At 37.2% G+C, this 12,500-nt stretch overlaps 1 protein-coding gene across 1 annotated transcript in view; it reads left to right on the forward strand.

Annotated features, from left to right (window-relative positions):
- The window catches only part of LOC143028720 (uncharacterized), a 24,160-nt gene extending 11,698 nt beyond the window's left edge, over positions 1-12,462 (forward strand). The window contains exons 3-4 of the mRNA XM_076191090.1: positions 10,260-10,295; positions 12,370-12,462. Of these exons, the coding sequence (XP_076047205.1) occupies positions 10,260-10,295; positions 12,370-12,462 (129 nt within the window). The remainder of the gene's footprint in view (positions 1-10,259; positions 10,296-12,369) is intronic.
- Positions 12,463-12,500: the final 38 nt, after the last annotated feature.

A 12,500-nucleotide genomic window follows, 5' to 3' on the forward strand; every position in this document is an offset into this window, starting at 1 on the left:
AATTTAAGTAATTGAAAGTATTAAACCAATAAATTAAAGAAATATTAAATTGCTCACAAAAGGTTCCAGAAATATAACCAATTCGAAGTTATGAGAAGGTGCAAGAAAGTACATAGATCTGAAGAAGCCCTGCTGGGCGAAACGTTAAATACATTGGATCCCATACTCTGCGTTTGGCCTCTCTCCTACAGTGCTGTTGCAGTCGTTGCTGCTTTTAGTCAAGGTACACACACACACACACACACACACACACACACACACACACACACACACACACACACACACACACACACACACACACACACACACACACACACACACACACACACACACACACACACACACACACACACACACACACACACACACACACACACACACACACACACACACACACACACACACACACACACACACACACACACACACACACACACAAATCGTGGCGCAGTTGGTAGAGTTCCCGGCTGCCAGTACGGCGGTCCAGATTCAAATCCCACCAGGGCTGAAATAATTTCAGTATCGCTGCGTTGCGGGTTGTTACTCCAACTCTCGTGGGCGGGGAGTTGGGGTGGGTGTGCGTGTAAGGTCACAGCATTACCTATAGATCGGTCATATAAGAGCTCTGAGCTCTTTTCCGGGAGGGAAATAGCTGTCGATCATGAGTCCGACACGTGATCCAAAGACCATGGTGAATCGCACACACACACACACACACACACACACACACACACACACACACACACACACACACACACACACACACACACACACACACACACACACACACACACACACACACACACACATGCCCACATACTCTGAAAAGAGACAGTCATACGAAAGTGGAACAATATTTTGAGAACGAAGGTTACAGAACATCCCAGTAAAATGAAAGACAGACAGATCATATTTTCACTCATGCGAGAAGTGATTACAAAAAAAAAAAAAAAAAAGAGAGAAACGTCAGAAAATATTATATTATTATTTATATATTACCCTGTTCTCAGGTGCTTCTTATCGTTACGGTCATTGCTCTATTGGTTGTCATGAAACTCTCACATATATTTCAATGCTATTGCTTTTGATTTATTATCTGTTGTGATGATCACTTTTCTTGATTACACAGCTCGTTTAGATTATCATTTGTTCTTCTTTCTTTCTTTCTTATTGTTCTCACTTTTGTTTTGTTCTGTTTCTTCTTTTCTTCTTCCTCTCTTTTTTTCTCCATTTTCTTCTTCGCCTCTTTCTTCTTTTCTAATGCTACTCGCTTTTGTTTCTTTTCTTCTTCTTCCCCTCTTTTTTTTTCTCCTTTGCTTGCTTCTTTTCCCTCTTCTACTATTACTTTTCCTTCTTCTTTTAATCTTTCTTCTTCTATTTCTCTTTCTTCTCCTAATTTTTTCCATCTTCTATTTCTTCTTCTTTCTTTCCTTCTTCCACTTCTCATTTTTCACATTATTCTCCATCTTTTCACCATCTTTCTTCGCTTCCTTCTCGTCCTTATTCTTTTCCTCCCTCTTCCCTGCTTTAAATTCTCTTTTTCTTTCTGTTCTTTCTTGTTTTCTTTTTCTTTCTTCTTTTTTTTTCTTTTATTTCTGTTTTTCCTTCTTGTTCTCCGTCTTCTTCTACTTTTTGTTTTTCTTTTCGTTCTCCTCCTTCTTCTCCTTCTCTTCTTTCTCCTCTTTCTTTCCCTTCTTCTCCTTCTATTTCTTTTTCTTCTTTTTCTCGTTCTTCTCTTTTTTCTCCTACTTCTTTTTCTCCTTTTCTTTCTTCCCCTTCTTCTACTAATTCTTTCTCCTTTTTCTTGATCTCCTTCTTTTCCTTTTGTTTTTTCTCCTTCGTCTCCTCTGGTTTCTTTGCTTCCTTCTCCTATTTCTCATCGTTCTTCATATTCTCATCTTTTTCCTTTTTCTTTTCATTCCCTTCCTTATTTTCCTTTTTATCTCTTTTGACGTTTTTTTTTACTGCTCCTTGTCTTTCTCCTTTTTCCTCCACTCCCTCTTTTCCTTCTCTTTTATTTTCTTATTCTCCTTCCTTTCTTTATTACTTTCCTTCTCCTTTCTGTCCTTCTCCTTTCTCCCCTTCTCCTTTCTCCCCTTCTTCCTTTTATTATGTTTTATTTTTCCTTTCCATCTGAATAGTTTCTCGTCCCGGTCCGGAAACCAGGTACCGGCCTTTCGGGGCCGCACCTCGATTTGAAGGTGGGACTGGATTGTCGCCTTGAGCCGCCTGGCCCTGAAGATCACGGTCAATGCGCATTCCTTCACTGATTCTCTCTCTCCTTCCAGAAGGTGGAACATACTCTAGCGAGACGGCAAGATACATGTTCCGAGACTACAAGAAAAAAACAAATGCAACTCCAACTACACACCTGTGATACAGACCTCCAAAACGATATATAAAGTGGGAAAATACAGAACAAGAAAAAGAAGGGTTACAACAACTAAACAAAAATATAAATAATGATGATAAAAACAAGAAGAAAACTTGTAAAAGACACAAGTACAATATATAGTAAAACAGATAATAAGTGTACAAAACAATAAGAACCAGTGAAACTCATCCCCCTATCCATGAAGCAGCTGAAGCAACACAAGAAAAAATATCATCATTAAAACAATAATGCAATATCATTAACAAGCACTCCTACAAAACAAGTTTCAAACCCACAACTCTAAAAACGGGGAAAACACCGAATAAGATACATATGACCCTGCAGGAAATAAACGAAAGGGACAGTGAATATATACATACATATATATATATATATATATTTTTATATATATATAAGTCTAAATAAAGATATTCTTCTAAAAAACGCTGTGGAAGTCGGGGACAGGTGGTATTACGGTGACACTTTGTCCTAGAAATATTCTAGAAAAAGCGCTTGGGTAAGTCGGGGTCAGGTGGTATTCTTCTTCTTCTGTTTCTTCTTCTTTTTCTTCTTCTTCTTCTTCTTCTTCTTCTTCTTCTTCTTCTTCTTCTTCTTCTTCTTCTTCTTCTTCTTCTTCTTCTTCTTCTTCTTCTTCTTCTTCTTCTTCTTCTTCGCGTTCCTCTTCTTCTTCTTCTTCTTCTTCTTCTTCTTTTTCTTCTTCTTCTTCTTCTTCTTCTTCTTCTTCTTCTTCTTCTTCTTCTTCTTCTTCTTCTTCTTCTTCTTCTTCTTCTTCTTCTTCTTCTTCTTCGCGTTTTCCTTCGCGTTCTTCTTCGCGTTCTTCTTCGCGTTCTTCTTCGCATTCTTCTTCGCGTTCTTCTTCGCGTTCTTCTTCGCGTTCTTCTTCGCGTTCTTCTTCGCGTTCTTCTTCGCGTTCTTCTTCGCGTTCTTCTTCGCGTTCTTCCTCGCGTTCTTCTTCCTCGCGTTCTTCCTCGCGTTCTTTTCCGCGTTCTTCGCATTCTACTTCGTGTTCTTCTTCGCGTTCTTCGTCCTCGCGTTCTTCTTCGTGCTGGGGATCCCGTGTTGGGGTTCCGCCCCGAGGCCGAGGCCGAAGGGGAAAACGAGGGATTAGAGCTGTTTGCGCAGCCAAGCTCCCGGCGAAGCCGAAGAGGGCGAAGCCCGCGGCTTGTATATATATATATATATACATATATATATATATATATATATATATATATATATATATATATATATATATATATATATATATATAATTCAGAAAGGTCCAAATAAGATGTAAAAAATCTGTCTAAAATACCTCGGTCTAGAAACAATAAAGACTTAAAATGATACTTCCAACCACACCAAGTGATAAAATTGAATGACCAAACCATGCCACTGGAAAAAAAAATGGGTCGCTCCTATGACATTCACATGATCTTCAGCCCGCACGTCAACAAACTGAAGGTGAAAATCAACAAGAAAAAAAAATAGGATCAATAGAAAGGATGGGCTTTGAATTATAAAAGAAAACTGACCCCAAGCACTTCTTGAGAATTACACTCAATCTAGAGACTCTAAAAATAAAACGAAGTAAAACACTGAGAATAATAACAGGATATACCAAACCCACCTCAATGGAACATCTACACACAGAAACCAAAATCCTCACTGAAGAGTATCACATGAAAAAGATAAGCACAGAATCATATGCACTTGAACGAAACAGAAGCAAACTACATCTGCGGCATATTACTCAAGCATCTACAATCTACTGCCTGCAACACACAACTTACTCAAACAAAAACACTTCCACATTCGGATAAAAAAAAAACGCACTTTGTGACCAACCACCAAATTCCCTAGATCATGAAACCCCTCCAGACATTAGCCCCACAGAAAAATCCCTTAAAAAAAAAAAAATAAAAAAAAATAACACGGCACAGGTCACCATCCATTCATCACTAGGACAGTATTAACAGAATAGTCCTGTCCACAGAAACAAACTGCCCCAGATGCAACCAACACCCAGAGGACACCGAACATCTCATCTTATACTGCCCCACCCAAGCCATATCCGGACACCAGCACAATACGTCTTCCTTGAGTGACTAATGGACAAATCCGATGGTTGTTGCCAGTTACATGGAAACCGTGGATTTCCTGCGAGAGAGATCTCAGGCAATTGACTGATTAAATTCTCCTTCTTCTTCTTCTTCTTCTTCTTCTTCTTCTTCTTCTTCTTCTTCTTCTTCTTCTTCTTCTTCTTCTTCTTCTTCTTCTTCTTCTTCTTCTTCTTCTTCTTCTTCTTCTTCTTCTTCTTCTTCTTCCTCTTCTTCTTCCTCTTCTTCTTTTTCTTCTTCTTCTTCTTCTTCTTCTTCTTCTTCTTCTTCTTCTTCTTCTTCTTCTTCTTCTTCTTCTTCTTCTTCTTCTTCTTCTTCTTCTTCGCGTTTTCCTTCGCGTTCTTCTTCGCGTTCTTCTTCGCGCTCTTCTTCGCATTCTTCTTCGCGTTCTTCTTCGCGTTCTTCTTCGCGTTCTTCTTCTTCTTCGCGTTCTTCCTCGCGTTCTTCTTCGCGTTCTTCCTCGCGTTCTTCTTCCTCGCGTTCTTCTTCGCGTTCTTCGCGTTCTTCGCATTCTACTTCGTGTTCTTCTTCGCGTTCTTCTTCGTGTTCTTCTTCGTGCTGGGGATCCCGTGTTAGGGTTCCGCCCCGAGGCCGAGGCCGAAGGGGAAAACGAGGGATTAGAGCGCTGTTTGCGCAGTCAAGCCCCCGGCGAAGCCGAGGAGGGCGAAGCCCGCGGCTTATATATATATACATATATATGTATATATATATATATATATATATATATATATGTATATATATATATATATATAAATATATATATATATATATATATATATTTATATATATAATTCAGAAAGGTCCAAATAAGATGTAAAAAATCTGTCTAAAATACCTCGGTCTAGAAACAATAAAGACTTAAAATGATACTTCCAACCACACCAAGTGATAAAATTGAATGACCAAACCATGCCACTGGAAAAAAAAAATGGGTCGCTCCTATGACATTCACATGATCTTCAGCCCGCACGTCAACAAACTGAAGGTGAAAATCAACAAGAAAAAAAAAATAGGATCAATAGAAAGGATGGGCTTTGAATTATAGAAGAAAACTGACCCCAAGCACTTCTTGAGAATTACACTCAATCTAGAGACTCTAAAAATAAAACGAAGTAAAACACTGAGAATAATAACAGGATATACCAAACCCACCTCAATGGAACATCTACACACAGAAACCAAAATCCTCACTGAAGAGTATCACATGAAAAAGATAAGCACAGAATCATATGCACTTGAACGAAACAGAAGCAAACTACATCCGCGGCATATTACTCAAGCATCTACAATCTACTACCTGCAACACACAACTTACTCAAACAAAAACACTTCCACATTCGGATAAAAAAAAGACGCACTTTGTGACCAACCACCAAATTCCCTAGATCATGAAACCCCTCCAGACATTAGCCCCACAGAAAAATCCCTTAAAAAAAAGAAAAAAAAAAAAAAAAAAAAAAACGGCACAGGTCACCATCCATTCATCACTAGGACAGTATTAACAGAATAGTCCTGTCCACAGAAACAAACTGCCCCAGATGCAACCAACACCCAGAGGACACCGAACATCTCATCTTATACTGCCCCACCCAAGCCATATCCGGACACCAGCACAATACGTCTTCCTTGAGTGACTAATGGACCAATCCGATGGTTGTTGCCAGTTACATGGAAACCGTGGATTTCCTGCGAGAGAGATCTCAGGCAATTGACTGATTAAATTCTCCTTCTTCTTCTTCTTCTTCTTCTTCTTCTTCTTCTTCTTCTTCTTCTTCTTCTTCTTCTTCTTCTTCTTCTTCTTCTTCTTCTTCTTCTTCTTCTTCTGCTGCTGCTGCTGCTCCTTCTTCTACATCTTCTTCTGCTCCTTCTTCTCTTTCTCCTACTTCTTCTTCTACTTCTCCTTCTTCTGCTCCTTCTTCTCCTACTTCTCCTTTTTTCTTCTTTTTTCCTTCTCCTTTTGTTCCTTCTTCTCCCTCTCCTTCTTTTCCCTCTCCTTTTCCATCTCCTTCTTATCCTTTTCCTTCTTCTCCTTCTCCTTCCTCTCCTTTTCCTTTTCCTTCCTCTCCTTTCTCTCCTTCTCATCTTTTTTCTCCTTCTCCTTTGTGTTTTTTTTCTTCCTCCACAATTTCTACATTCTCCTTCTTTTCTCACATCTCTTTCTTCTCCTCATTTCTTTATCCCTGTTCATCTCTGTCTTCTCCTTCTTTTCTTTCTTCTTCTATTTCTTCTTATTCTCCTTCTTCTCAATTTCCTCCTTCTCCTCGTTTTCTACCTCTTACTCTTCTCCTACTCTTCTTTCTCCTCCTCTTCCTCCTTTGCCTCCTCTTCTTCCTCCTTTGCCTCCTCCTATTCCCGCTCCTTTACCTACCCTTTTATCTACTCCTCTACCCATTCCCCCTGCCTCCTCTTCTCCCTTTCTTCTTTTCCTTCTCCTCTGATTCTTTTTTTTTCCTCCTCTGCCTCCTCTGCCCCCTCTGCCTCTTTTTCTTACTCCTTTCGTATTGGTCCTACTACGACTTTGATTCTTTATATGTGGAGTCAACATGACCTATTAATTGCCTTGTTCATTTTGTTCCTTTTTTTCTGTCCGTTTTGCAAATTGAAATTGGAATTTCTTAGTTCCATATACAGTCTTGTGTTCCTTCCATTTTTCTTTTCATCTAGTTTCTATTATCTGGTATTTTGTCGAACCATTTTCTGAAAACTGTTGATGTTGGTTCATTGTGTCTAAACATACCTGTAGGGATTTTTTTAGTCTTTAGAAAAAAAAAGAAATACATTGTACTGCGTATCACTCATTACCTCTGCGAAATCTTGATAAAATGTTGTTATATATTCATTGTATTTGATTAAACTGAAGTTCAAACTTTGCAATGTATTCACCGCAATCACGTCTTCTGAAATTTGCTTTAATTTTTTTATCATTATGATGGTAACATGCAACTCAAATTCATCTTCAGCATTATGATATTATTACTTTTTATTATTATTATTATTATTATTATTATTATTATTATTATTATTATTATTATTATTATTATTATTATTATTATTATTATTATTATTATTATTATTATTATTATTATTATTATTATTATTATTATTATTATTATTATTATTATTATTATTATTATTATTATTATTATTATTATTATTATTATTATTATTATTATTATTATTATTATTATTATTATTATTATTATTATTATTATTATTATCATTATCATTACTACTATTATTAATATTATCTTTATAAATGCATTAACTTGTTTCCCTCTTGGATCTTTCTACTGCTCTTTTATAAGGCATTCATGGCATATTTTTATGTATTTAGTATTTTAGGGACTTTATGATTCCCCTACAGACCACAGGCACGCAGCTTTCTTTTATCGAAGATTGCTGATCCCTTCTAACTTTAATTATAATTTCTTTTTCGCTCTCCCTCCAGGATTTCCTTTACCTTCTGTGGACAGACCCGCCGAATATTACCAACAAAACACATTTCTTTCTTACCTTTATTTCCTCAGAACAGTTTGATTTTATTTTGTACTGTTTTTTTTCTTCCTTCTGATTTGTTCCTAAGATAAAACTTACATTTTGAATCCCATTGATTTGCTGACATATACTAAACTGATCGAGATCGTCGGTCGAAAGAGAAAAATAGAATATATGAAGACTTTCATCAAGTTGAAGGGGTCAACTGAGAACATCTTGGTGTCCTAAGCTTAAACGAAAAAACGTTGATCTGAAGCAGTACATTCATCGCAAAAAGCGATCTTATTCCACCTAAGCATACGGTCTATAATACCTGCTGCTGTGTGTGGTCCTGTGCCACGGAACCTCAACATCATTTGTTAACCATAAGATTATCTGCAAAGAGTCTTACAGTGGTATTCTTGAAAAAATATTTCCTTGTATAATTTTTTCCTTTTATAAATCTTATATATAGATCCTTGGAAGGGAAAGATTTTTTAAGAATACTACCGTAAGAATCTTACGGTGTTATTCTTAAAAAAATCTTTCCTTATATAAATCTCTCCTTATATAAATCCTCGGAAGGGAAAGAATTTTTTTTAAGAATACCACCGTTAATGCACCAACATGGATTTTCTTAGTCTTTATTATGGTGTTTCTCCCCTCTGTAGGAAGTAATTATCTTGAGTTAAAGAAAATAGAATATCTATAAAAAAAAAACACTGTGAGGACGAAGCCTTATTAGTACAACGTCTTGCTTCTTAAGCCTCATTTACACGGGGCAAGTTGGGATGCAAGTCAAGTGTGCAAGTGACTTGCTACAAGTTAATCCCTGTGTATAAACATCTGCTTGTCATGTGTAAACATCAGTTTTCTTCGTCAATTAGATATTTACACACTACAAGCAACTCGTAGCAGGTAACTTGCACACTTGATTTCCCTCACAACTTGCCCCGTGAAAACGAGGTTTTACAGCTTTATCAAGTACGTTATACTAATAAAGGTTACTTTCTCATGTTGATTTTGATAGACTTGTTGACAGCTGCTAATTTTGTACAAAGTAAATTTATAAAGAGCAACGCAGTGCAAGGAGTTTCTCGTTTTCGTTCAGTATGTTTTCCTTTCCTACTATCTTGTAACTGGTTTCTTGTGGCTCAGCTATTGTAGAGTTTATTGGTCTCCTTATTCAGAAAATATTTTTTAGTATTCTACTCCTCCCGCTATGTGATTATAACATAACTGATCATTTTTGTTTTTGTTTTCGCCAGAAAACAAGTATCTACGCAGGCTGTCCACATCTTGGTCATGAACACACATTTTGATATATTTCAGCTAAGAAATTCAAACTATCCAGTTCATCTGTGGATATAGCTAAACAAAAGCAAAATTCAATATGCCAGTAGGCTTTCCTTCCAATCTTCTTTGAAAAACAGAAATAGAATAGCCACTTTTTTCGGAAATATATCGAATCCCAGTAAGGGTTTATTAATTCTATATCTTTATATTATTCATATAATATAATTCCTGATTTAACTCAGACTGATACCCGGCCTATGTACAAATGATCATGGATAATTCATGAGATCTAGAAAATGAAAGTTAAAACAGTATGATTGATTTGTAAAAGAATTTTGTTTATCATGGAAAGAAACTTCCACAGTTCAACTTACAAATTCAGAAGGGCATGTTTACAAAGGTAAATAATATATGTTTACGCTAGAAATTCCCTTTATTGTGCCGTGATTAATATGTGTGTTTACCTGTTCGTGCTTTTATCTGCTTGTTTGTTTGTTTAGTATTATACAAGGAATGCCCTTTTCATCTTGAGCTGAGGCAGTTGCATGGTTCACTCAAGGAAAGCTAACACGCAACAAGATTAGTAATCAAGATCGTTTGTTCAAAATACTGGAGTGCTAAAACACCCACCAAAGAATGCGAAAACAAACACTTTAAGGCAGCACATAAGTTGAATTAATACTAAAGATACGAAGGAATAAAAAAAGAAAAGAAACGAAGATTAATGATTCGGACAAAAGTTCAGTGATGACTAAATATCTGTATTCTAATAGAGTATGTAGGGTCGTCGTGTCGCAACGGTACAGTCCTTGCCTCGTAGTAATTAGCTGCTCAACCAAGGGTTCGAATCCCAGTAGGAATTTATTTATTCTATATCTTTATATGATTCATATAATACAATCCTGATTTAATTCGGACTGATATCCGGCCTATATCTTTATTCGGTTCATATAATCTAATACCTGATTTAACTCAGACTGATACCCGGCTTGTAGCACATGAAGAGGTCTGCTACAGTCTTTGATGAACAAGTATAAACATGTAAGTGAAGATTAACAGAATATGGAGATGAGATGGCAATTGAACATTAAGGTTAGAAGAATATAAGAATGGAAGAGACTACCAGAGACCCTAAGGCCAACACTAGGCAGTTCCATGTCACTTACCACCTTCCTATCCATAAAGTTATCTAATCTCTTAAAATAACCAATTATTTCAACATTCACTACATAGTCACTAAGTCTATTTTACTTGTTAATCACTCTATTGGTAATCAAATTCTTGTCTATTTCCTTTTCAAACCTGAATTTGTCCACAAGGTATGAGGGGTCGAAATGTCTAGCTCTGAATAAAAATCCATACTCTATCCTTAAAGTTTCATTACATCATCTCCATAGGTATGCAGAGCATTGCAGAGTAGCCACGCGTATGTATAGGCCCTCGGTTAGCATGTAGTGTACACACCACGATAACCACGTGACATAGAACGCGCGTCATGTCGCCCACGACCTGACGCTACTTTGACAGTGCGACCCTGCTTGATCCGCCCTAACCTAATCCAGTGCAATTATGTAATTACGAACCACGGGTGACTACACCACGCGGTATATATTTCGGCTCCCGTCGCATGTAAAATCAGTTCACTCGTACCTTACAATAAAGGAGACGAACTCGCCAAAACCTCTTTCTCTTTACCACAGTAGCATCGCTACAGTAGAAAGGTCCGCACTTGTTGAACTCGCATAGCGTCACTGTCTACGACTTGTGAAACACTAGGCCACCTACACTTGTGATAATTACAAGAGGAGATGCAGAATAATGAGTGATCTATTGACGTTTTAACGTAGCGAAACTCTGCTCTATTAGGAGGCTATGACGACGCCCCTTACAGAGGACTTTGTAGCGTGGAATTTAATGAACCATGCCCTTGGTCCAACTCGCTCGTGGCAGGATTCGAACCGCGGTCACCTCGACCTCCTTCGCAAGTAGTGACGCTCCAACTCGCTCGAACCAGACGAGACACATACGTCTTGACCCTTTGGGACGTTTGTTTGACTTTAAAGTAAATAGAAACAACTTCGAAAGATGCGCAATAAACCTCCTTAAAGGTGATGGAAATTCATGCAGTTCAAAGTCTGAGTTCTCCTGTCAGCAGGCTTTGCTACTGTGATTAATTTTAATGTCAAATAGACAAATAAACAAACGGACAAACAAGATAAATTAGTCAACACGCAAATAAACATATTAATTACGGCCTTGTAGGAACAGGGTAAATATAAGTTATATTTGCTTAAGCACACCTCTCTAGAATTTTATGATAATTTATGTAAGTTGATCATATTTTTCAGTTTGTATAAAAGAAATTAAAAAAGGATTGTTGATATGTATTACTTGTAATATTCTTTGTACTTTTCATTTAACAATCAGCCCACTTACATCTTTTTATATCATATCTTTATCATTATGGATGATAGCCATAAGTTTGTTCTTTATAATGTTCTTCATAATGTTCTTCATAATGATTAGATCGGCATTTCTATTTCTATGCACAACTTGCCCATTTCGTTTGGCTGCCGCCAGGTGATTTTATCCAACTGTAAAGAACTTCTAGTTTGTTCTAGTAATATACATTGAAAGCATGTAGATATATCTGCACTAGTTCTTCGGTGTTCATAGTATGTTCATTTACAAACAGCGAGGATTGATAAATTATAACAAAATATGATATCCTTGGAACAACAAGCTTATCAAAATGGATAAATTGGAATAAGGGTGAAAAAGGAACTAAGTAAAAACTATAAAAACATAAGAATGAAAAAGATTGTAAGAGACCATAAGGCCTAGGCTAGGGAGTTCTATGTCCATTACCACCTATCATCCCGTTCCATAAAATTGTTTTAGCTTCTCTTAAAACAACCGATAGTTTCAGCGCTCACCATAAGGTTACTAAGTCTAACCATGCAGTAAGCGCTGAATGATGGGAATTGCAAACACACCTATCTGGCAACACTAGGAAAGGAAAACTTCGCTGGGCCAGAACGAGCGGAGTGGAGTTCGGAGAACAAACTTTCTATGTTAAGCGCAATAGCGGATTTAATACACCAGAATAGTTTACTGTACATCAGTGACCCAAACCTAATATTGGGTAATCTGAGGGAAGATATTGAAATCGATATAGGACCAGTTATGGCCTATTGAGGACTTAACGGGCCAATAGCGCCTATAATACCGAGCCC

Source organism: Oratosquilla oratoria, chromosome 10 (assembly GCF_046742065.1).
Source record: "Oratosquilla oratoria isolate Oo_2021 chromosome 10, ASM4674206v1, whole genome shotgun sequence".
Lineage (NCBI taxonomy): Eukaryota > Metazoa > Arthropoda > Malacostraca > Stomatopoda > Squillidae > Oratosquilla > Oratosquilla oratoria.